The 27,148-nt window shown below is 42.0% G+C and overlaps 1 protein-coding gene across 10 annotated transcripts in view; it reads left to right on the top strand.

Annotated features, from left to right (window-relative positions):
* Positions 1 to 27,148, top strand: part of NEO1 (neogenin 1) — a 549,782-nt gene that overhangs the window by 344,680 nt on the left and 177,954 nt on the right. For all 10 annotated transcript variants that reach the window (XM_050968064.1, XM_050968062.1, XM_050968067.1 and 7 more), the window contains exons 6-7: positions 20,798 to 20,952; positions 22,456 to 22,576. In XM_050968064.1, coding sequence (XP_050824021.1) covers positions 20,798 to 20,952; positions 22,456 to 22,576 — 276 coding nt within the window. The remainder of the gene's footprint in view (positions 1 to 20,797; positions 20,953 to 22,455; positions 22,577 to 27,148) is intronic.

Genomic DNA, 27,148 nt, shown 5'->3' with positions numbered 1-27,148 from the left:
TTGTCCGGACGAGTTACAGCATTTAGCTTACGGTAGTCCACGCAAAAGCGTATTTCCCCATCTGGTTTGGGTACCAGAACCACTGGAGATGCCCATGCACTGGTAGATGAGCGGATTATACCCATCTGTAGCATGTTCTGGATCTCCCGTTCTATAGCAGCTTGGGCATGAGGAGACACTCGGTAGGGTGGGGTTCTGATTGGGTGAGCATTACCTGTATCAATGGAGTGGTATGCCCGTTCAGTCCGTCCTGGGGTGGCTGAGAACAATGGGGCGAAGCTAGTGCACAGCTCCTTGATTTGTTGCCGCTGCAGACGTTCCAGGGTGGTTGAGAGGTTCACCTCTTCCACGCCACCGTCTTTTTTCCCGTCGTAGTAGACACCGTCAGGCCACTCAGCATCATCTTCCTGGACTGTAAACTGACAAACCTGTAAGTCTCTGGAATAGAAAGGCTTGAGAGAATTAACATGGTACACTTTAGGCTTTAGTGAGGAATTGGGAAATGCTATGAGGTAGTTTACAGCTCCCAGGCGCTCTTGGACCGTGAATGGCCCTTCCCATGATGCTTCCATCTTATGGGCCTGTTGCGCCTTCAAGACCATAACCTGGTCTCCTACCTTGAAGGACCGATCTCTGGCATGTCTGTCATACCAGGCCTTTTGCTCTTCTTGAGCATCCTTTAGGTTCTCTCTAGCAAGGGCTAAAGAGTGTCGGAGGGTGCTTTGTAGGTTGCTTACAAAGTCCAGAATGTTAGTTCCTGGAGAAGGCGTAAACCCCTCCCATTGCTGCTTCACCAACTGTAATGGCCCCTTAACCTTGTGACCATACAGAAGTTCAAATGGTGAAAACCCTAAACTGGGATGTGGTACAGCCCTGTAGGCAAACAGCAACTGCTGCAACACTAGGTCCCAATTATTGGAGAATTCGTTGATGAATTTTCGTATCATGGCCCCCAAAGTTCCATTGAACCTTTCAACCAGGCCATTGGTTTGATGGTGGTACGGGGTGGCAACCAAGTGATTCACCCCATGAGTTTCCCACAGTTTTTCCATGGTCCCTGCCAGGAAATTAGACCCTGAATCTGTAAGGATGTCAGAGGGCCAACCTACCCTGGCAAAGATGTCTGTTAGGGCCAGGCACACAGTGTTAGCCCTGGTGTTGCCTAGAGCTACTGCTTCCGGCCATCGGGTAGCAAAGTCCACTAAAGTCAGTACGTACTGCTTTCCTCTGGGCGTCTTTTTTGGGAAAGGGCCCAGAATATCCACAGCTACTCGCTGAAATGGGACCTCAATTATGGGGAGTGGCTGGAGAGGGGCCTTGACCTGGTCTTGAGGCTTACCCACTCTTTGGCATACCTCACAAGATCGGACATACTTGGCAACGTCCTTGCCCATCCCCTCCCAGTGGAAGGACTTCCCCAACCGGTCCTTGGTTCTGTTCACCCCAGCATGGCCACTGGGATGATCATGGGCTAAGCTTAAGAGCTTCCCCCGGTACTTAGTTGGAACCACCAACTGTTTTTGCGGCTGCCATTCTTCCCGGTGTCCACCAGAAAGAATTTCCTTGTATAAAAGTCCTTGGTCTATAACAAACCGGGATCGATTAGAAGAGCTGAGAGGCGGTGGGGTGCTCCGTGCCGCCGCCCACGCTTTCTGAAGGCTGTCATCTGCTTCCTGCTCAGTCTGGAACTGTTCCCTTGAGGCTGGGGTCACCAGTTCTTCCTCAGACTGTGGACTTGGGCTTGGTCCCTCTGGAAGCGATGTAGGTGATGGGGTTGTTTCCGTTGCTGGTGAACCGCTCTCCGCTGGTGCACCTGAGGGTATTTCAGGCTCTGGCTGAGCCTTTTGGGTATGGCTGTCTTTTGCTTCTGCCAGTTCTGGCTCGCTGGCGCCCTCTGGCGTTGAGTTTGAAGATGTGGTTGCACTTGCTGGTGCTGGTTGCTGTTCCAGTTCCGGGCCTGGGACTGGAGGTGCTGTGGCTGTTTCAGTGGTTGGCATGGAATCCGGGTCCACTACCTCTGTCTGGGTCTCTGGTAACACAGACGGGGCCTCTGTGGACGGCTCAGGAACAGGAATGGGTCTGGAAGCTTGCCTGGTTTGGCTACGTGTAACCATTCCCACTCTCTTGGCCCGCCTCACCTGGTTGGCCAAGTCTTCCCCCAGTAGCATGGGGATAGGATAATTGTCATAGACTGCAAAAGTCCACATTCCTGACCAGCCTTTGTACTGGACAGGCAGTTGAGCTGTAGGCAAATCTACAGCTTGTGACATGAAGGGGTAAATTGTAACTTTGGCCTTTGGGTTGATGAATTTGGGGTCAACGAAGGATTGGTGGATAGCTGACACTTGTGCCCCCGTGTCTCTCCACGCAGTAACCTTCTTTCCGCCCACTCTCAAATTTTCCCTTCGCTCCAAGGGTATTTGAGAGGCATCCGGGCCTGGGGATCTTTGGTGTGATGGTGGTGTAATGAATTGCACTCGCATGGTGTTCTTGGGACAGTTGGCCTTGATATGTCCCAGTTCATTACACTTAAAGCATCTTCCATCTGATGGGTCACTGGGCCGAGGTGAGTTACTGGAGACTGGTGAGGTTGAAGGGTAGGGTATCTGTGGCTTTACTTGGGTGGTATGTGGGGTCTTTGGCTGTCCTCGGTTGTAGGGTTTATGGTCTGTGTGCCCCCTGGGGTAATCGTTCCCCTTGACAGTAGCTTTCTTGCTTTCTGCCAGTTCCATCCATTTGGCTCCAATCTCCCCCGCCTCAACGATATCTTTGGGATTTCCATCTTGTATGTACCGTGTGATGTCTTCAGGAACACCATCCAAGAACTGCTCCATTTGTATGAGGAGGTTCAGTTCTTCCAAGGTTTGAATGTTGTTTCCTGTTATCCAGGCCTCATAGTTTTTTGCAATGTAGTAGGCGTGTTTGGGAAATGACACCTCGGGTTTCCACTTTTGGGTTCTGAAGCGCCGACGGGCATGATCTGGGGTTATCCCCATTCGGTATCTGGCCTTGGTTTGAAAAAGTTTATAGTCATTCATTTGCAGCTTAGGCATTTCAGCTGCCACCTCTGCTAAAGGGCCACTGAGCTGTGACCTCAATTCTACCATGTACTGGTCTTCGGGGATGTTGTACCCAAGACAGGCTCTTTCAAAATTTTCCAAGAAGGCCTCGGTGTCATCACCTGCCTTGTAGGTGGGAAATTTCCTGTGCTGTGGAGCAATAATGGGCGCCGGGTTGTTAGGGTTGGCTGGCACATGCAGCCCAGCTTTTGCCAACTCCAGTTCATGTTTTCTCTGTTTTTCCTTCTCTTCATTCTCTTTTTGTTGTTTTTCCATTTCTCGGCGGTGGGCCAACTCTTCTTCTTCTTGTTTCCTTCGGTGGGCGAACTCTTCTTCTTCTAGTTTTCTTTTGTGTGCTGCCTGTTTGATTTGTTCTTCTCTTTCTTTCATCTCCATCTGTCGCCTGTGTTCAGCTTCTTTGATTTGTTCTTCGGCCTCAATTTTTGCCTTAGAAGTCATGGTTCCTGTTTTCTTGTGTTGGGGTGCCCTCCGGTGTTTATCTTTTGAACTGCAGGTTCTCTGTTGCCTCCTGAAGTCTGCCTAGCAACAGTGCCTTTAGCTAATCTTCAATGTTAAGTAAACCTGAAAAACCACTTTATTTGCATGCCTATAAGTGCTGGTACTTGCCTCCTAATGGGAGGGCTATTGCATGACAAAAGACCCTCAACAGTTTGGTAATGGCTTCTCGCTTAACATGCAAGCCACAAACTGCCAGAGAGAGCAGAAAAAAAAATTCTCTCTGGTTCCCTTTTAAAACCAACTGCTTCTCTCTGCTAAAAAGCCCTTAGCAGAGAAAAGAAAAATATAATATTCCTACTGGCTTCTGGATTCTGTCTATATCCCACCTGCTGCCACTCATGACATAACCTTAGTCCCAGATTTGGACCTTAGCGTCCAAAATCTGGGGGTTAGCATGAAAACCTCCAAGCTTAGTTACCAGCTTGGACCTGGTACCTGCTGCCACCACCCAAAAAATTAGAGTGTTTTGGGGCACTCTGGTCCCTCTGAAAAACCTTCCCTGGGGACCCCAAGACCCAAATCCCTTGAGTCTCACAACAAAGGGAAATAATCCTTTTTCCCTTCCCCCCTCCAGATGCTCCTGGAGAGATACACAGACATAAGCTCTGTGAAACTACACAGAGTGACTCCCCCTCTCTGTTTCCAGTCCTGGAAGCAAAAAGTACTTTCCTATTCCCCCAGAGGGAATGCAAAGTCAGGCTAGCAATCCAACACACAGATCTCCCCTTGACTTCTTCCTCCCACCAATTCCCTGGTGAGTACAGACTCAATTTCCCTGAAGTAAAGAAAAACTCCAACAGGTCTTAAAAGAAAGCTTTATATAAAAAGAAAGAAAAATACATACAAATGTTCTCTCTGTATTAGATGATACAACACAGGGTCAATTGCTTAAAAGAATATTGAATAAACAGCCTTATTCAAAAAGAATACAAATCAAAGCACTCCAGCACTTATATTCATGCAAATACCAAAGAAAAGAAACCATAGAACTTACTATCTGATCTCTTTGTCCTTACACTTAGAAACAGAAGATTAGAAAGTAGAACTACTTCTCCAAAGCTCAGAGAAAGCAGGCAGCCAGAAAAACAAAGACTCAGACACACAATTCCCTCCACCCAAAGTTGAAAAAATCCGGTTTCCTGATTGGTCCTCTGGTCAGGTGCTTCAGGTGAAAGAGACATTAACCCTTAGCTATCTGTTTATGACACTCCCCCCCCCCCTTATCCTTGGACTCTTCCGTGACTGGAGAACTAGTGAAATTATGACATCACAGGAGACTGAAACCTAAACAGCCAAGAGAGGGAAAGGACTTTTAGGCCTGCTGTACACACAGTTTTTGTACCAATTTTATCTGTTTCAGTTAGTGGTGTGATTTTATACCAAAACAGTACAACCATGAATTTATAGAATAAGATACTGATATAAACAGTTTTACACTAGTATAAGTATGCCCACAGTTGGAGGGTTATACTGCTTTAATTATATTGGTTTCTGAACTGTGTGTAGATAAACTCTTAGTTGGCTTAAAACAGTTTAGCTTCTGTTTGTTATGCTTAATGCCTACCTAACACCACTGACTAATCAATGTTTTGTATTAGTGAAATCTTGGTTAAAGATTCAGCAGCACTGTCCTGTTAATTAAGGTTTGAAATCTCACAATGCACATCCTCCAAAACATGTCAAGAGGGCCTCTAGTGAAATCAAGGAAGATCAGAATTGACATTCCTGATACTTAAGATCTCTAATAATAGGCAACCTGAAAGGTATTAATAACCCATCATCAAGCAAAGGAGGACAAATGAGTATTTTGAATATTTTTCACCAGTCACCTGTAAAAGTTGGACTAAAATGCCAACTTGTCCACATTGCATGCTTTATTTCTTGCATAGCATGTAACTGATAATACTTAGCAATTACATAGCGCTTTCCATCAGTAGAGCACAAAATGATTTACAAATGGAAGTGGTGGCCTCATTTTATGGATGTGGAAACTGAAGCGCAAAGAGGTTGATCAAAGTCACAGAGCTGGGAATTTGACAACAGGAAAGGTCTCATCCTAACATGCAACTTGGCCAAATTAACATTGCTCGAGAAGTCTTAACTTTTGGACTTTTCTGATATGATTGTGCTTCCTTAATGCTGAATTAATGCTAGCTTTTGTTTTAAAGAAAAGAGGAAAAATCCAGAGCTTCTTCAGTTTACAAATTCTGGGCTGTTTCCTGACCCCCATGGTGAATCTCTGAAATGAGAAAATCCACCAATAAGCACAGGACCTACCAAGGTAGAGAAGGAACTTTGTCACACCACCATCATCTGATCTATGGATAGTTCTATTAGTAATGTTCAATTTTTTTTCTGTAAAAGCAGCAAAGAGTCCTGTGACACCTTATAGACTAACAGATGTTTTGGAGCATGAGCTTTCATGGGTGAATACCTATTTCGTCAGATGCATGTAGTGGAAATTTCCAGGGGCAGGTATATATATGCAGGCAAGCTAGAGATAATGAAGTAGTTCAATCAGGGAGGATGAGGCCCTGTTCTAGCAGTTGAGGTGTGAAAACCAAGGGAGGAGAAACTAGTTCTGTAATTGGCAAGCCATTCACAGTCTTTGTTTAATCCTGAGCTGATGGTGTCAAATTTGCAGATGAACTGAAGCTCAGCAGTTTCTCTTTGAAGTCTGGTCCTGAAGTTTTTTTGCTGCAGGATGGCCACCTTAAAGTCTGCTATAGTGTGGCCAGGGAGGTTGAAGTGTTCTCCTACAGGTTTTTGTATATTGCCTTTCCTAATATCTGATTTGTGTCCGTTTATCCTTTTCCATAGCGACTGTCCAGTTTGGCCGATGTACATAGCAGAGGGGCATTGCTGGCATATGATGGCGTATATTACATTGGTGGACGTGCAGGTGAATGAACCGGTGATGGTGTGGCTGATCTGGTTAGGTCCTGTGATGGTGTCGCTGGTGTAGATATGTGGGCAGAGTTGGCATCGAGGTTTGTTGCATGGATTGGTTCCTGAGCTAGAGTTCCTTTGGTGCGGTGTGCAGTTACTGGTGAGAATATGTTTCAGGTTGGCAGGTTGCCTGTGGGCGAGGACTGGCCTGCCACCCAAGGCCTGTGAAAGTGTGGGATCATTGTCCAGGATGGGCTGTAGGTCCCTGATGATGCGTTGGAGAGGTTTTAGCTGGGGACTGTAGGTGATGGCCAGTGGAGTCCTGTTGGTTTCTTTCTTGGGTTTGTCTTGCAGTAAGAGGCTTCTGGCTTTTTTTTCTGTGCTTCAGAGACATTTCTCTTGGGGATGGCCCATGGATAGTGTTTTTTACTTTGCCATTTCTGGGCAAGTTTTTTCACTTTGAGCGTGAGCAAGATGCCTTTGTTTTTCTAACTAATTTCATTCCAGCCAGGATTCTTCCCTCTCACTTTTAAGTATTTCTCTTCATATTAAATGCTTTGACATTTGTGTGGAAGAAGCTATCAGCTTCTAGGCAACCCTGTGTCATTGCTCAAAATTCTGTTCTCATTGGTCATTTGTGCCTTTACAACTGCAATAGGTGCAAAATCCCATCTGAGAGATACCATTTCACAGGTAATAATAATTGTCAGTCACTATATGCTTTACATGGAAGGAGGGCTATAGAAGAATTCCAGTGACCTGTTGTCATAGTAAACCATTCCCAGAGTTCAGAACTATACATCTAAATGTGTATGTATATTTAATTTTCCCAGTATCTAAACTGCTGATCATGTGCTTGTTAAAAACAGATGTGAAATTTTTATTCTCAGAGTTAAGAATAAAGGTACATTATGTTGCTACCACAAGAGCTTTCATCCTCTTAGGACAGTTTCAGTTCATACGTTGGAAACTGAGGCTTTTGCATATTAAAAAATGCTGTGCATATACCCGTTTACATCTTTATAATCTTTTTCTTTCTTGGTACATTGCTTTTTTATGTGTTTGACAGTTTTCAATTCTGTGGATATTTCTCTAACTAGATTCCATTTTGTCAGCTTTTGTTTGCTGTGCAAAATTTCCAGTTACATATTAAATGTGTTTTTCAAAAGATGACAGAGGTTTGGAAGACTTTTTGACTTTCACCCACGAAAGCTCATGCTCCAAAACATCTGTTAGTCTATAAGGTGCCACAGGATTCTTTGCTGCTTTTACAGATCCAGACTAACACGGCTACCCCTCTGATACTTGACTTTCTTTAGAAATAGCTTTTTGGGGGAGTTTCTTTTAATCTAATTCATAAACAAACCTCTCTCTCCCTCCACCATTGCCATTAGGGAAGAAAGCATTTTCACTACACAAGACCCTGTTGCTGCTGTTCACTTTAAGAAAACTAGCTACTGTATGTGGATATACTGTATATTTAAATACCAAATCTGAATTTGTATATATTATCTGTCTTTTTTGGAGGAAGATGTTGTCATGCCATTTTAGAGCAGAGATTCTGTTATAGACTTCTTGCTTTGAAAACTATTCATTAAAAAAGCCAACAAACTGATCAAACTAAAATAAGTGACTTGCTTACATTTTAAGTTACATTGAGACAGATGTTACGTTGTTTGACTTGTTCTTGAGCTAAATGATAACTGAGACTTGCTGGGGATTAGCACGCTCCTTTTAATTTTTAAAAATCATAATTTAATCAAAATTGTCATTAATTTAATTTTTAGTCGTTTGACCCAGTACCTGATTGATGTAGAAGGATTTGTAAAATTTTTGTTACTGTCCATACTGTATATGCCATTGCCAAATAGTTAACAGATATCAGTTAAGGTCATCTTATTGACCAAAGAAATTGCTTTTAAATTTAAATGAAATACACACCATTTTAGAATACTTAACTCTCTACTGTGAGAGTTAAGTCGACATGGTATAGCCAAGGTACCGGGAGCAATAAAATGGTGACCTATGCTGTAAATCGGTTTGGAACCATCCATCAACACATCTTCTAGTTTGTTATATGTATGGAAAGACCCAAGGGTTTTTAATCCTGACAAGTACAGAAAGATATCGTTAGAATGATATTTGCAGAAACATGAGCCATATTTGCCACAAAGTGAATAGGTTAAAAGAAAATCAAATACATTGCAGCAATAGTAGTGAGGATGTGAAAATAGATGAAAGATGTGACTAAGTGGATTAGCTCGTATGATCACCATACTCTAGAACTGTTTCCTTACTTTCTTTATAAGCAGCATTTTGGGGTGGAATAAAGTTAGGGCTGTCAATTAATCACAGTTAACTCATGTGATTACCTCAAAATTAATCATGATTAAAAAATTGTGATTAAACACAGTTTTAATCACACTTTTAATAATAGAATACAAATTGAAATGTATTAAATATTTTAGATGTTTTTCTACATTTTCAAATATATTGATTTTCAATTACAACACAATACAAAGTGTACAGTGCTCATTTTATTTTTTTATTACAAATATTTGCACTGTAAAAATGATAAACAAAATAAATAGTATTTTTCAGTTCACCTCATACAAGCACTGCAGTGCAATCTCTTTATTGTGAAAGCGCAACTTACATACGTAGATTTTTTTTGTTACATAACTGCACTCAAAAATAAAACAATGTAAAACTTTAGCTCCTACAAATCCATTCAGTCCTACTTCTTGTTCAGCTAATTGCTAAGACAACAAGTCTGTTTACATTTATGGGCGATAATGCTGCTCACTTCTTATTTACAATGTCACATGAAAGTGTAAACAGATGTTCGTATGCCACTTCTGTAGCTGGCGTTGCAAAGTATTTACGTGCCAAATATGCTAAACATTCATATGCTTCAGTCACCATTTGAGAGGAATGCTTCCATACTGATGACACTCATTAAAAAAATAACACGTTAATTAAATTTGTCACTGAACTTCTTGGGGGAGAATTATATGTCTCCTGCTCTGTCTTTTACCTGCATTCTGCCATATATTTCATGTTATAGTGGTCTCGGATGATGACCCAGCATATGTTGTTCGTTTTAAGACCACTTTCACTGCAGATTTGACAAAACACAAAGAAGGTACCAATGTGAGATTTCTAAAGATACCTACAGCACTTGATCCAAGGTTTAAGAATCTGAAGTACCGTCCAAAGTCTGAGAGGGACGAGGTGTGGAATATTCTTTCAGTAGTCTTAAAAGAGCAGCACTCCAATGTGGAAACTACAAAATCCAAATCATCAAAAAAGAAAACCAACTTTCTGCTGGTGGCATCTGATTCAGATGATGAAAATGAGCATGCGTTGGTCTGCACTGCTTTGGATCGTTATCGAGCGGAACCCGTTATCACCATGGAACCATATCCTCTGGAATGGTGATCAAAGCATAAAAGGACATATGAATCTTTAGTGAATCTGGCACGTAATTACTTTGCAACGCTGGCTACAACAGTGCCATGCAGACATCTGTTCTCACTTTCAGGTGACGTTGTAAATAAGAATTGGGCAGCATTATCTCCCACAAATGTAAATAAACTTGTTTGAGCGATTGGCTGAACAAAAGTAGGACTGAGTGGACTTGTAGGCTCTAAAGTTTTACATTGTTGTATTTTTGAGTGCAGTTTTTTTTTGTACATAATTATATACATTTTTAAGTTCATGTTTCATGATAGAGATTGCACTACAGTACTTGTATTAGGTGACTTGAAATACTATTTTGTTTCCTTTTGCAATGCAAATATTTGTAATAAAAATAAAGTGAGCACTGTACACTTTGTATTGTGTTGTAATTGAGATCAGTATACACTTGTACCTCAATATAACGCTGTCCTTGGGAGCCAAAAAATCTTACCATGTTATAGGTGAAACTATGTTATATTGAACTTGCTTTGATCCACCGGAGTGCGCAGCCCTGTCCCCGGAGCACTGCTTTACAACATTATATCCAAATTCGTGTTATATCGGGTGGCGTTATATCGAGGTAGCAGTGTATTTGAAAATGTAGAAAACATCCAAAAATATTTGTGGTATTCTGCTGTTGTTTAATGACATGATTAATCGCAATTAATTTTTTAATTGTGCAATTAATCATGATTGATTTTTTTAATTGCTTGGCAGCCCTAGTTCTAATATGATACAACACACTTGGGAGCAATGTCACATCCTGTTGGAACGTGTCTAGTTCCACCAGGAGGAAAATGAAATTCTTCACCTGCCATTCAGGAATTCCATACCTTCCACAGTGGTATGACATCAGTCTCATCAAAATAAGAGGGCTTTAGAACAACTAGGAATTGTGGATACTGCTTCATAGGCAAGATGAGCTATAATTTTAGTCAGATTCTATTGTGTGAAATGTATAGAAAAATTAAATTATAAAACACTTTTGATGAATCACAGATTCATAATATTAACACACACTTCACAGTAATCTGTGTAGTTTTATATCCAGTATTGTGACAAAGAGTTTTTTTTTAAATATAATCTGTATAGAAGAGGGAGTGAAGAAAGGTGCTGTTATGTAGAGGGGTATATGGAAAGAAGGAAGAATTTGTGGAGGGGCTGAGTTGGTATTACATTTTAATTGTGGGGTTTTAGATGTGATAAGGGACAGTTATAGATGTCTGTGGGACTACAGATAGTTGCTTCATTCTACACTTGAAGACTCTTGCTTGGCCGCCCTGTGGCTTCCTTGGCCCATTGAAAAGGGTAGAACAACTCTGGGGGAGTCAGGCAACAGGGTGGTGATGGGTTATGAGGGTTTGGGTATAACACTGAAGTGACAAAGTGTGAAAACAAGTAAGGATAAGGTTTAATATTGGTTCAAGATGTTTAGTCTCAAAAACATTGGTATTGCGTCTCTCTGAAGAGGCTACACTATCGAGTGAGAGGGATCCTGGCCTTTTGTTCGTGTTGATTTTTGCAAGGTCAGCAGTCAGAACTTCTGTTATCTACGACCGAATTAAGGATGAAGCCCCATCTTTGCATTTCTCTAGGGGCGCAACAAGGCAGGGCAGAGAGCCCAGACCTCTCCTTCCTCCTTGTCCATACTTGCAGTCGGTGCTGGTCCTGGGGTCTAAAGCCGGGGTTGCCATTTAGGTAGGGTGGGAAAGGGGCAGTTACCCTCCCTGATCTCCTAGGGAGCCAACCTGAGCCCAGAGGATGGGCTGCAGCTGGTATTTTATGCAGACCCCAGGATTGCTTTGCAGAGCCACGCCTTCATAGGAGAGCTGTTATTGGCCCATGGCAATCACTGCAGCTCTTGTGGGAGGGGTCTCTCCTTGCTAAATCGGCACACCTGCAGCTGGGAGCATGACCCAGGTGAGAGGGGAGGGGGCTGCCTGGAGGGGCCAGGGTGTCAATGGAGAATCCCCTCCACATGGTTCTTCTCCCCTCCCCCCCACATGCAGGGATGGTGACAGAGCCCAGGAACAGCTGTTGTACGGGGCATCCCTTCTCCTCCCGCCTACCCCTGGGAGGCCAGGACATCAGGTTGGCCCCCTCCACTGTACCAGTGGTATCGGACCAGGAGGAGCTGTGGGGGATGTCACTGTGACATGGAATGGTGTGTGATTGAGGAGGGAGGGAACTGTAGGATGGGGGCACTGCCAAGTGATTTGGGGTGCTGAAAGTTGCCCCCTGCCAGAAGTGGAGTCTTAAATTGGTGATCCTGGATGGAACCCCAGGAGCAGCCATCTCTGCCCCGGCTCTGCTCCCTAACAGCTTCAGACACCACTTCTTCGTTATCTCCAACCACTGGTACCAGGATATAGAGACCAGCAGGATGGGGAAGAAAAGGTAATTGAAGCAGTCAATGGCCAGCAAGACTTAAAGGTGGGGTGACTTGTCCTCCTGGGGCTCCAGTACCTCTGGCTGCCATCTCTGTGCACTGCCTCCTCCAGCTCTTCAGCTTCTGGTCCTGCACCCTCTTTAGCAAAAGCCTGGTTGCTCCCATGCGCTTATCACTGAGACCCGGTTTGTTGATTATGCGGGACTGGTTTTGCCTCAGATGGTGCCAGGCAGGACTCAGTGCAACATGAACCTGAGGTAGAGTGGTGTGTAATCATCAAGGAGATGGTGTGACTGTCCTGTATGCCAATATCTTACTGTGTGTATAGGATACTGACAACACCCAGCTTTATAGCTCCATCTTGATGATCTAGGGGAGCCACTGAGCTGGTTGGCCCATGTGTGGTCGAGACTGGGAATGGGTGGGATTAAGCTGACTGAATCTTGACCCAGACAAGACAGATGATGTTGGTACATTGGGAGAAACTGCCAGAAGCTGTAATAGAAATTCTTTCTGTCCCTATGATTGAGGGGAGGTGTTTGCCTTTTGTAACTAGATTCTTTATCTGAGTTTACGCTTGGACTAAGCCACATTTCATCAATAATTCCCTTTTTGGCAAGCATCTTTTTGTGTTTTGTTGATCTTGCTATTGTTTTCCATGTTTCTGTCACTTCAGGATTAGACTTGCCGTGTGCTCTGTCTGGAGTTGCGTCTTAAATCTGTTTGGAAACTTGAAACTGCTGCTGACTCTTGATTGAGTAGAGTGACATACCTTTGTCACATGGTTAGCTTTCAGATAGAATTTTAAAGTGCTGATTTTGACTATAAAGGCCTAAGTGACCTGGGATATGCCTACTTGAGACATCTCTCCACCTATACAAACAGTTGTGGTCAGTACTGTATCTGAAGCAGGGTGGATAAAAATCAATGATTTAAAAACAAAAATCAAAATAATCAGATTTTTTCATTTTTTTTTTTTTTTTAGTTAAGATACATTATAGCTCAAAGATATCTCATCATGGAATAGGAATTATAAATTCTAATTCTATAGTATGAAACAATATATTCATGTAATGTTTAAGAAAAGTTTTGTAAGTGAGTTCCAATACTTCATGGATTACAGACCCAATCATATGGGGTTCCAGGGACCTCTGTATAGATTATTTAGTTTAATATTTCTCTCTACCCAATGAGACACAGTGCTCAGTGTAGAAGATATCAGAGATGCTTAGTTTTGCAGTTCTCAAACTGTGGATTTGTGTCTCCAGAGATAACATGCTTGTTAACAGTAAACATGTTTTTAAATAAATAAATAATATATAGAGGCAAGAAATAGACCTCAACCTTATTGCCCCTCTGCAAATTTACCTCTCTCAAAGTGAAAGTTTCAAAAAGTTCAATGAATAGAAGATTGTTGGGGGCGGAATACATCTGGATAAGGAGAGCACCATATTCCAGAAGTCTTGAGGTTTTTCTGACTGTAGCCTTCATTGATTTGAGATCTGCCGTACCATTCTCTCACTAGAAGGGAAAACCTATAATGGCATCAGGCCATAAACGAGACCCAGTTTGGGAATATTTTAATGAAGTTCCTCTACCTGTGGATAAGACAGGCATGCGTGCAAAATGCAGACAGTGCAACAAACAAAATGCAAGGCCTAGTTGCCCAAATGAAACATCATCATGAGAAGTGTTCCTTCTCAAGAGGAATCTGCGTTGAAGATCATGAAAGGAACATGTCTGAACATGCAGGATCTTTATGTTGGTAAACGTTTTTGTTTCATACTTTTCTTAAGGACTGCCTGTCTTCCTTCTGGATTATTCTTGAATTCTCATTTTTGAGCAAAAAATATAATTGTTACTCTATGGTACTATCATTTTAGATGCAGTTGTGATTAAAAAAATAGCCGAAATAGGCAGATCTTCCTCTTACAATTTCACCTTTAAAGTAGTTCTGAGTGCCAGTGAATGCAATGAGTAATACTGAGTGAGCAGTATGGTAATAATAATTGAATAACTGCATTGACTTATTTTGTTTAGAAGAATCCATCCTCAACATACAGGATTCTGAAGATTATCGACCTTCAAGGTCGCCATCATTTTCTATAGTTTCCGAGTTATCTGCCAATGATAGTGTTTCAGTCACATCATGTATGTCACATAGGCAGAGCATATCACCTGTAGCGCTCAAAAAAACCCCAAAAAAACTCCATCATCCAGAAACAATCACAGATAAATTTGTGATGAGAACCAGCAGATTACAAAAAGAGGTAATTGATGAGAAAATTGCCCGATTTGTTCATGCAACAAACTCTCCTTTCCGTATGATTGAGAACCCTCATTTCATTAACATGGTTCAGTCATTAACCTAAGTCTTGATGGGTGGAGCAGTGTCCACAATGATCCTATTGTATATGCTTGTGTGACAACAGAAGAAGGGAATGGCTTCCTTACAGAAACAATTGATACATCAGGAAATGCACACACAGCAGAATACTTACAAGAAGTAGCAGTAAACGCTACAACAAACTGTGAAAAAAAATTCAAATGTCTAGTACACAAACGTATCCAAGATGAGAAGAAATTATTTAGAAGAGAGTTAAGAGAGGCCCTACCTAATAACATGTGGTTGCAATGCTCATTTGATGCACCTCCTAGAAAAAGACTTCAGTGTTCCAGATATAAAGGCTAATGTTGTTGAAATTACAAAATAGTTCCGTAACAACCACTTTGCAGCAGCTGCTTTGAAAAAGGTGAGAGAAACCAAGCTAATTCTCCCACAAGATGTGCGATGGAACTCGTAGTGGACTGTTTTGAGCACTATATCAAGAACTGGCCTAATCTGATGGCAGTTTGAACAAAATCGTGAAAAAATAAATATCGTTGTCACAGCCAAAGTTCTCAACATTGGGCTTAAGAGAAATGTTGAACGCATGCTGAGTACCCTGAAGGCTATATCTGTAGCACTAAACAAAATGCAGGAAAATAGATGTTTTATTGCTGAAACTGTTGAAATTTGGAAGGAACTGAGTGAGATCTTAAAGATAAATATACAATGACAGAGTTAAATTACAAGCATTAAAAACAAATGAATGGGACAAGCACTATCTCCAATTCATTTTCTTCCAAATATTCTCAATACTTGAAACCATTGTCAAACCTTAACTGCTGAAGAAGAGGAGTTGGCTATGACATGGACATCCAGCAATCATCCTTCCATAATGCCAGCTATAATCAACTTCAGAGCTAAGGGTGAACCATTCAAGAAATATAAGTTTGCTGCTGATGTTTTAAAGAGAGCACACCAGTGAACTGGTGGAAGGCACTGAAGCACTTGGATTCAGAGACTGTTGAAGTGATAATCTCACTTTTAACAGCAGTAGCTTCTTCTGTCGTTGTAGAAAGAATATTTTCCTCTTTTGGACTAATTCATTCGAAATTGACAAATTGTTTGGGACCTGAAAAAGCAGGAAAGCTTGCTTTTCTTTTCCAGATTATGAAGAAACAGGAAAATGAAGGTGAAGACAACTGCAGAAGCCAGTATTTTAAGTTTCTCATGTTGACCTGGCTGACATAGTCAATTTAATTTTTGTGTTTTTTTAAAAAATATTTCAACTATTTTAGTTAAAAACAATTTTAATAAAAACAAACCTGATTTTAAAAAACTTGAAAGCTTAACTAAATTCAAAAATTCATATGCTTGTTTTGTTAAAATATTATGTTTGCTGTTGGAAAAAAAAATCCAGAATACATAACATTGTTGGTTTAGTTAAATAAAAAGTTAAAATGTCTGTCTAGTGATGTTCTCCTAATACAACATGGCAAGAAAATCCTCCAAATATTTAATGATTAACCTGTGGAATTGAAGATAATTCACCTCCCAAAGACTTCATAAATATCTGCTTCAGTTACCTTTGCTAAATGAAATAACCAAACAATCATTCATTTTCTGATATGGTTGTAAAACTAATCTGAAAAGTTTTCAAAATAAATCACTTTAAAAATGTATAGTGTGTACTTTCTATAAATGAAAGCTATATCTATCTCTGAGTTGTGAAGAATATGTTTTAAGGTTATAACAACCAACAAGAATGCACTTTTATGTAGAAATCCATGATTAAATTGAGTGTTCCTGACTCACGATTTAAATTGTAATTTAAACCGTGATTTAAATCAATTTGATTTAAGTCAAATCCACCCTGATCTGAAGCCCCTGGGATAACAGAGAGAGAGCTTCTGGCAGAATGTTATCCATGAAGCCAACTTTGGAAAGCACTCATCCACCCTTGATCAGAAATAGTTCAGATCTGTTTAGGGCACCCTACAATGCCCATATGTTTTTCTGGACTTTTGAGGAGGATTAGGACAAAGAAGGAACAGGATAGTAACTAAGGTGTTATGAAATATTGGTTTGCTTTTTATTAGTTGATGGCTGGTTTTTGTTAATAGGCATGAGGCAATTCTCCAAAAAGGGCCATAATTTCAGAGTTTAACGTACCCAGCCCTGTCCACACCCACATCCTAGATCATTTGAAGCTTATTTTATGTGTATTTGGACAAGGTGTGATGTGGAGCTGTCAAATGGTGCCGTAAGTGAGGTGTACATACAATTTGTAACACACTCTTGACATCTGCAACATACTTTCTGCTGTACATGTGTTAACAATATGTGACTCTGTGTCATCCCTATTTGATACTGGGAAAAATTTGTGATTTAATATTGACAAAACAGTTAAGCTTACTGTTACAGAAGGCTTGCCAAATGGTGGAGGGGGTGTGACAGACAAGCGACCTTTTCTGCAGCAGGAAAGTTGCTTGCAGTGTTGTATGACCAGAATGAGAAAGAAAAGGAGTCTCACAGAGGCCTATATTGCTTGCACCTGAATCTAGCCATCAAAAAGCCATCAATTTACTGGCCAAACTCTCGCCATGTGAGGACAGTTTTGAAGAGCATGTCAAAAGAGTGTCTTGGCAAACAAAAATGTTACTGTCTTTGAACATAGGTAAACCAAATAGTGGATCACCATTACAATATGGATGGAAAAATGTGGATGATAAACTACTTCCTGTATGGCATCTGAGCTTCAAAACTTCATTTGTGCCTATACTCATAGGGGTTGCTTCACAATCAACTGTGTCTATTGTCAGAACAATCTTGCCTTGGCATGTACACAGCTCTGCTCAGGGAATGAGGACTGTGGTGACCTGTGCATTCTCAACAGAGGTATTAAGGATGAACAAGATGGTGATAACAACTAGAAATGTCACCAGCACTATTATATTTCAATGATACCTTTAGAAATTTATTATTAGATTTGTTTTATGCTAGATATTGTTCTTGCAATGGTTTTATATCCCAAAGAAATCCAATTTTATATTCTGAAATAATATGGAGACTAATTAAACTAACAAATAAATGCAAATGGTTCAAAGTGGTCATTTTAATGTGTTGAAGATGTCATTGCTCATCCCCATTTCTATAGTAACAGCACCACTTGGCAGCTCCACGTCATACCTCATCTTAAAGTAGACCTAAAGATTTCAAGTGATATATGATGTGTATGTGTGTAGAGAGGTACGTTAAGTCAGTCTAATTGATGGGGTCTGCTGCTTCCCTAAAACGGGAGAGGCTGACCAGACTGCTTTGCTCTGTAAGTATGTACTCAGATCTTTCAGATTGCCTTTTGTGGAAATAAATATTCACATACATGAATAAAATCTTGTAGAGATTAATATGTTTTACTTTTAGCGAAGGCATCACATTTTCAAATAAACACTATTAGACTGAGCTGTGAATAAGGCCTAAAACATTTTTAAATGTATTTTCAGGTCCTACCTCATATTTTTTATATGCCACTAATTTGATTCACATATGGATAATTGTATTGACAACTAAGAAACACAACTTTTTATTAGTTATTATGCCAAATGAAGCTTAAAGGTTTGAAGTAGTACATTAATTCTTCCCTCCTTGCCTGAGCTGCAAATTTGAAATGAGATGTGTGGGTAGTGGAGGAGGGGGGACACTTGGATTTTTTGTTGTTGGGGGTGGGAGGAGTGATTTGGTATGAGGATGAAAGGAAAACTCATCTGGGGATTTTTGGGAGGTACTAAATATAATTGGTTCTCTCACTCATTGGAGGCAGTGCATGTGGCTGACTTGATAGCAGACCTCAGTCAAGCAGTTACCTGTTGAGGCTGTTCAGGCTTCCTGCTCCAAACATTGGTAAAAGAGTTGCACAGCTATGAAAAGATACTTAAAGAAACTAATGCAAAGCTTACAGTAGACAACACTTCTTTATTCCTGTCGTAATTATTGAGGGACGTCCAGTCCTAATCTTTGAAAATATAGAATTCTATCTAGTATAGCACACTAAGGAAACAATGAAGTGCTGCAGTTGCACTGTTGATCATAGAATATCAGGATTGGAAGGGACCTTAGGAGGTTATCTAGTCCACCCCCCTACTTGAAGCAGGACCAATCCCCAGACAGATTTTTGCTGCATCCCTACATGGCCCCCTCAAGCACTGAACTCACAACCCTGGGTTTAACAGGCCAAGGCTCAAACCACTGAGCTATTCAGATCACTAGGTAGCAGTATTTAAACATTTAAAAGTTTAAAATAGCTCCAAAATAGTGACGGAATTAAATGGAGCCCATGGAATAGGAATGTTGCAAGTATAATAGTCTGAATGTGAAATTCTGCATAAGCATTTAGCAATTAAAATTGTTCTTTGCGTGGATAATGACATTAGGAAGGAGAGCGGGAAAGCAGAGCTGCCAAGGCTGCTTTGAAGTTTAATTGTCTGTTTGGTAACGAAACACATAATCTTCCATTACAAATCTTTTTTTACATGGTAATTGGCCCATTTGCTCTCTGGTTATCAATTTAACTTCTCTACCACAAACATCTGCATTTATGTTGTGTTTAATTGGTGTGAATGCTGAACAATTAAGTAGTTAAACTGTAAAAGAGCACATTTTGAAAGCATTATTTTTTAATTTACTAAAAAGAAAATAATTGAAAATGAAATGTACATTTTGCATAGTAAACATTTGTGAACAACTTGGCTGTTGTCCTGTAGTCTGTATTTGAAAGAGACAAAGATTCCAGCTGTAGTCTCTTAAATAAAGATTACATGGGAGTAGGTTACAGCACACACAGTTTGACATCCATTTTTGTAGTGGTCGCCCCCAAGATTTAATTTACATTTCCCTCTACTTGTGTGTACTGCCCTGACTTAGAGGGACCACACTGTTCCTAGAGGTAATTTAATGAAATTATGCATTACCATTTCAAACTGTAGGGGTTGTGTTCTGTCTTGTAGGTGGAATGGGAAGAATAGTCCCAACTCTGTTTGTTTCACATGTTTTTCTATCTTGAAAATATTGGGGCAACCATTCAGTTTTCCATCCCTACACACACCTTTTGACTATTGACTTTCATTCCCAAGCCCTTCTTTTGCTCCCTCTCCTGTCTTTGTAAGTAACCTTGGATATATTTCCTGCCTTTTTAGTCCTGATAAATATACATAAATTTCCCCAAAGCTTTGTAGTAATGTTCTGCCAATAATATGCAGGCTTCACTTGCAAGACTGTGACATCTGTCACTTAACTGTTGGGGAATAGATGACAGTGGACATTGCTCACACTTCTCTTGAAACAGGAAGACCAACTATGTGTCTTTGGTGATGCTTCCAGCCCCTAGTTGCCTAAATAGCAAGATGTTTGAATGTACTTGTTTGTTAACTGGGATCATATAGATGGGCAAGAGTGCTATTGAGATTGAGGTCTCATAGTTACTACTGGAATTTTGTCCTTATTAGAAGGCCACTACACAGTTCAGAACAATTGGCAATCTTTGCTCAAATAACATATGGAGTTAACCTATAACATCCCCACCTGCTAAGAAGTCCAACAGTGGTATAATAGAATCTTGTATGGATGTAAATAGGACTTAATTTCTCTCATGTGGAGAAAGGGATTTGAACTTGGATCTACCAGTTTACAGAGCGTGACCTTGCCATTGGGCTATGGCATATTCTGGTTATGGGGTTTTCTCCATCTCTTCTCTAAAGCTGTTCCACTTTATATAAATAACTAGACAGTTACTAGAGCAGGGCTTGAACTTAGGCAGCCCACATCCTCAGTAGGTGCCCTGCCGAGCAGGCTATAGGGTCACTCACTCACTCCCTGGCCCAGTGACAGTGGATAGTAATTTAGGTTAATTTCAACATTACTGAAACATTTAGACTTTTTCAGTTCGATCAAAACTATTTGGTGAAATTGACACAAATACATAAATAGTTCTAGTCAACCCCAAACTGCTTTTTTCAGCAAGTGAACTCCTTGTCCCAAAAATTTCACCCAGCTCGACTTCTACTTTATCGTTTTATTTTACAGAGAGTGTGAACTCCAATGATATTACCAAAGTCTAGATAAACAGTAACTTTTCTCCTTCTACCTTTATATGTAAAGCTCCACCTGAATTTCTGAAGCAGCCTGATAATATTTATGCTCATGAATCTATGGATATTGTCTTTGAGTGTGAAGTGACTGGAAAACCAACTCCAACAGTGAAATGGATCAAGAATGGAGATATGGTGATCCCTAGTGACTACTTCAAAATTGTAGTAAGTACATTTTCATTTTCTGTCATTTCAACCTGTTGACCTGTACCTTAATCCTCCTATGTACAGTAACTCGTCACTTAACGTTTTAGTTATGTTCCTGAAAAGCGCTACTTTAAGCAAAATGATGTTAATGATTTTCCCCATAAGAATTTAATCTAAATGGGGGGTAGGTTCCAGGGAAAAAAATTTCATCAGACAGAAGACATTATATACATATACGGTATAAGTTTTAAATAATTTTACACAAACTATTTAATACTGTACTTACCAGTGATGATTGTGAAGCTTGGTTGAGGCAGGGCATACTGGGGTCGGGGCACAGGGGTTTGCCCCACTCCGCGCTCCTGCCGGGGAGCGGGGTCTGGGGCTAGCCCCCTCCCTGGCTGGAATGCCGGTGGGCAGAGTGGGATAAGCCCCCACACCTCAATCCCACTCCTCAGCTGGAATGCCGAGCAGATGAGTGGAGCAGGGCGAGCCAAACAACCTTATAACGGAACATTGCACGACTTTAAACGAGTATGTTCTCTAATAGATCAGCAACCTAATAACGAAACAGTGTTAACCAGGATGACTTTAAATGAGGAGTTGCTGTATGTACATATAAGCTATGCTCCTTTATAGGGTCAGCTGCCTGTTTTTACAGTGTGTGGTTAAGGTCCAGAAACATTAAATGGCTCCTTGAATCCTTTATTGCTGTGTAATCCAGTGTGAAGCATTTTATTGAAGAGCATAGACACTGTGTTCCATACACTATAAAAGCCTGTTTCTTTATAGCATACATCTTTTACGAGATATACACAGTAATGAATTAATTGGTGAAAGACAATCTATCAGTTTGAATTTGAACAGCCTCAGTCCTTCTCTCACACCAGAAAACTGGCAAGTCATGAGGTATATGTGACCACAGATTGCCTGAGTTTTGTATAGTCATTTTGGCTGTAAAAGAATTAAAATCTCAAACAAAGATGTACCGTGGAGATTTACTCATGATATAATCCTGAGTTTTGGTTGAGCAAACCTTAAAGTGTAATCCTCTACGATTTAATGAAATTCATTACTGAAATATGTATCTTAAAGGTTTAATTGGTGGCTACAAGACTGTGTAGGTAAGAACTTGATTTCCAAGTATGCAGTCTGTCTTTTGCAATCATTTTTAGTTTTTACTTACATAATTATTCAATACATGATTGTATACATGCCTGTGCCTAACTTCTGAATGTTAGGATCAGGTTATGATTTCCATAGCCTATTAACAATAGTGCTGATTTTTGGTGCAGCCATTTGAAAATTCAAAGTAAAAGATACTTTACCTGGGACAGGCTCATGGTAAATTATAATAGCCATGAGATCTGAAGATAACTCCAAAGCCCTTTTGGCATAATGTTATAAAATGTGGGTGTTTTCTCAGAAAGTCATAGTAACCATTTAAAAACGAATGTACTTGCATTTGTAGTTCATTTTTAATGAATGCATCATGAAATGTTTTGCCTTTTTCCCCCTCAGAAGGAGCATAACCTGCAGGTTTTGGGTCTTGTGAAATCAGATGAAGGATTCTATCAGTGCATTGCAGAAAATGATGTTGGAAATGCACAGGCTGGAGCCCAGCTGATAATACTTGAACATGGTAAGAGAAACTGGGGAAACATGGTGCCAGAAGGTGGGAAAGAGCAGTTTCAAGGGGCTTTTTCCGCATGAGACATTATGTCCACAACTCAGCTAAACCAGAAAACTCAATGACTCATGATTTAAAAAGGCTAAGTGTTTTTACTGTACGTTAATAGTTTTTTATAGGAAAAAAATGAGTGAACTGCAAACCATTCCCTTTAATATGGAGAATGTACTCTGTTATCGTGGAATGTTTATTTTAAAAAAAACAAAACACACACACACACAACAAAGCCAGACTAAGATAGTACTAGGGCACAGCTGGATAAAAATATAGTGGCTATAGCTGAATTGAAACTGATGAATGGGATTACAGAAGTGAAAAATGAGTAGTCATGGAACTTTATACAAGTGAATTAGTTCAGACAAAATTCATTTCCGTTACAGAAGCTATTCTCCCCTGTCAGAATGTATTTATTTAAAGTAATCTCCATCACGTATGTAAACTGATAAAAGCATTCTTTAAAAGAACATTTGTGGAGTAAGATAAATATTTGTTATCATACCCTAATCAGAGAAATCATTAATAACATTCACATCCCTGCCATTTAAACATATGATGTCCCATATTACATATTTTAGGTATTAAGGGAGCATAACTACTGTCATGATAGTAGAAATACTCACTAAGAGAAACACCGAATCGTACAAATAACATCCTAGGGCATCATCTTGGATAACTCTCCCAGCCTCAGGTCACACAAATTTTGGTAATCAGTCTTAGAGTAGGGGAGACAACTGATGTGAAGGCAAAGGAAGACATCAGGCAAGAGAGCATTCATTTCATACTATTATCCGACTTTTGTATTGCCTGTCTGATCCTGGTCTTGTTTTAGAAGGAAGAATTCTTGGTTATGGCAAGGAAAGTACCTGCTATGCATTCTGTTTTCCACAGAAAAGGATTCCTTTGGGTTCAGAAAAATAAAAGAAGAGATATTGTTCATATAGGACAGGGATCGGCAACCTATGGCACGCGTGCCAATTTTTAATGGCACGCGGCTGCCTGCTTGGACTCTGCGTGCCATTAAAAATCCTGCCGACATGGCAAGCTGCGGGGTCCGCGGTCCCAGGCCGGAGTGCCGGCCTGAGTGCAGCAAGCCTCCGCCACCCCCCCGCCTTCCCCTAGAACCCTGCCGCCGCACGCGCAGCGCTCTGGGGACTGGGGCTAGGTGCTCCCGCGGGGCAGCGTTTGGCTCCGTGGGGAGGGAAAGATGCTCCCCACTCATCCGGAGCCCTGCTGCCGCACGCACAGCACTCTGAGGGGCAGGGCAGGGCTACACGCACGGGGGCGGTGGTGGCAGGGCTCCGGATGAGCCGGGAGTCTCATGGTAAGAGGGCCAGGTCCAGGGCCAGCGGGAGGGGGGAGGTTGGGTAAGGGATGGGGGCAGTCAAGGGACAGAGAGCAAGGTGGATGGGACCCCGGGGGGTGGTTAGGGGTGGGGGGTCTCTGGAGGGGGAAGTCAGGGAGCAGGGGGGTTGGATGGGGCATGGGAGTCCTGGGGTCTGTTTAGGGGGTGGATAGGGGTCGGGGAGGTCAGGGGACAGGGAGCAAGGAGGGTCCTGGGGGAGCAGTTAGGGTGTGTGTGGGTCTCTGGAGGGGGTGGTCAGGAGACAAGGAGCTGTGAGGGGTTGGATGAGTCGGGAGTTCTGGAGGCAGAGGTGTAGAGAGGGGTTGGGGCAGGCAGGGAGCGGGTGGGGGTTGTATGGGTCCAGAGTTCTGGGGGCCCTATCGGGGCGGGGAGCAGTTGGGTAGGCATGGGAGTCCAGGGGGTCTGTCTGGGTGCAGGGGTGTGGATAAGAGTTGGGGCAGTAGGGTCCTGGGGGGCGGTCAGGGAATAAGGGGCAGTGGTCCTAGGACGGGGTAGTTGGGACAAGGAGTGGGGGGGTTGGGAGTTCTGGGGGTGGGCAGTCACTCAGCCCTCTGCCCTGACCCCACCACACACACCCGGCCCTCTGCCCTGAGCTCTGCACCTCCACACACCCCCAGGAGCCTGCCCTGAGCCCTGTACCACCCAGCCCTCTGTTGACTCTTTCACCCCCCCCCCACGACCCCAGCCCTAACTGGCACCCCCACACATACCCAGCCCCCCTACCCTGATGACACCGGCACCCCCTCATGTCCTCAGCCCTCTGCCCTGACTCTTGTACCCTCCATATCCCCAGCCTCCTCACATCCCATGCACCCCACACATCCCCATCCCCACCCTGAGCACCAAACAGGAGCCCCTGCACCACCACTCACATTCCCACCTGCACCCCTCACACCAAATGGGAACTGCCCAGGTGAGTGCCCCCACACCCAAACCTCCTGCCCCAACCCTGAGCTCCCTCCTTCATTCTAGCTCCTGGTCAGACCCTTCACCCCCAGCCCTGTGCTCAATCCACTCCCACTCTCAGCTCAGTGCAGAAAGAGGAAGAGAATGGGCCAGAACCAGGGAGAAGGTAGGTACTTACTGTATGTGGGCAGGGCTGGGACCCCAGACCGGCACCAGGCTGAGCGGGTCCGGCAGCTGGGATCCTGGCTGGCAGGAGCCGCTCAGCCCACTGCCGATCTGGGGTCCCAGCTGCTGGCCCTGCACAGCCCGCTGCTGGTCTGGGGTTCTGACTGCCAGACCCTTCCCAGCTGGGGTCCCGGCCACAGGCCTCACTCAGCCCACTGCCGGCCTAGGTGAACAAAACCCCAGACCAGCAGCAGGCTGAGCAGGCCGGTGGCGTAAGATCAACATTTTAATTTAATTTTAAATGAAGCTCCTTAAACATTTTGAAAACCTTGTTTATTTTACAATACAACACTAGTTTAGTTATATAATATACAGACGTATAGAAAGAGAGCTTCTAAAAAACATTAAAATGTATTACCGGCTCATGAAACCTTAAATTATAGTGAATAAATGAAGACTCGGCACACCACTTCTGAAAGGTTGCTGACCCCTGGTATAGGACCATAGACATGGTGTGTCTGCACTTGTAATACTAGCAGAATAGAACAACTAGACATGATTTTGGGTGTTCAGTATACAGAGAATATACTGTACAATGTGGGTATGTTTCAATTCCAGTTGAAGTCATTTCTGTATTTTACAAACTTGCTATATATTTTGGAGCAAAAGATGCCCCCTGCTGGATTCAACTGCTTTAGTGCTATAAACTATGGTATTTCCCAATCTGTCTAGTATTAGGAATCTGGATCCAACAATGGTATACTACTATCTGTGTGTTCAGGGAACAAAATTAAAAGTAATCTTACCTCTTCTTGAGGTATTCTCATGACTACACAAGTCAGATCGAGAAGTTCTCAGAAGCTGGGAAATGGAAGGATAACTCCATATTTTCATTTTTTTAAAAAAAATGTTGAATAATTCATGTATCTGAGTTCTGGATTCAGGCCCTGCCCAGGCTTGTACGTCCTCCCAGCTCCCAAGAGTTTTGCTTTCCTCCTTCTCTTTCAACTTTAATTCCCTGGTGTCACTCCTTTGCTGCTTGTTTCCTCCTCCAACTGTTTCACCTCCTATCCTGCTCCAGCCATCTCTCCTGTTACAGTAGAGAATTTTGCCTTACAACTCTGTCCTTTCTTCTGCATGCTGCCAGAGGATTATGGGAGCAGTGTTGGTGCATTTTCATACAGGTGTAACAGTACACCTACGAAATTATATTTTTCTGTTATGTGGCCTGCAATGTTTTTAACGTTGCACTCCATTTGTAACACCTATATGTTCTAAACACTGCTCTTTGTTGACAGCGTTAACTGCCTTAACTCAGTGGTTTGAGCATTGGCCTGCTAAACCCAGGGTTGTGAGTTCAGTCCTTGAGGAGGCCACTTAGGGATCTGGGGCAAAAATCAGTACTTGGTCCTGCTAGTGAAGGCAGGAGGCTGGACTTGATGACCTTTAAAGGTCACTTCCAGTTCTAGGAGATAGGTACAGCTCCAATTATTATTTGGGGAGGGATAGCTCAGTGGTTTGAGAATTGGTCTGCTAAACCCAGGGTTGTGAGTTCAATCCTTGAATGGGCCATTTGGGGATTGGTCCTGCTTTGAGCAGGGAGTTGGACTAGATGATCTCCTGAGGTCCCTTCCAACCCTAATAATCTATGATATAATCACAAGGGTGATACCATAATGTACATTTAATTTTTCTCCATTGAGAATGATGGCTTAATGAGTAGTGGATCAAAGTCATGAGTGAGCTGTGCGTATTAAATTCTAACTCATGAAAAGTGGTGTATGTGCTGCCTGCCATCACATTTATACACAGAGAGATAATATCGAAATAAGCTATTAAAGCTGTATACTATCTCAGAATAAATGAAAGGCAAGGAGGAAGTAAACTTTCAGGAATGGGAGTGTATGGATGTCTTAAAGTACATGAAGATAGTGACCTGGTAATCTTTGTATTGGTGTGCAAATTAAAATATATATATTTTACACTTACAGGTTTTTGGGCTTTTTGGCATGCTAACTCAAACAGTTGTTGTATAAATCTTCAGACTTGGCTCCTGGTGATGAGAGAGATTGGCTTTGTGATGTTTGAAA

Source organism: Gopherus flavomarginatus, chromosome 9 (assembly GCF_025201925.1).
Source record: "Gopherus flavomarginatus isolate rGopFla2 chromosome 9, rGopFla2.mat.asm, whole genome shotgun sequence".
Taxonomy (NCBI): Eukaryota; Metazoa; Chordata; order Testudines; family Testudinidae; genus Gopherus; species Gopherus flavomarginatus.
Note: the sequence above shows the minus strand (reverse complement) of the source record. Positions and strands in the feature narration are given on the sequence as shown.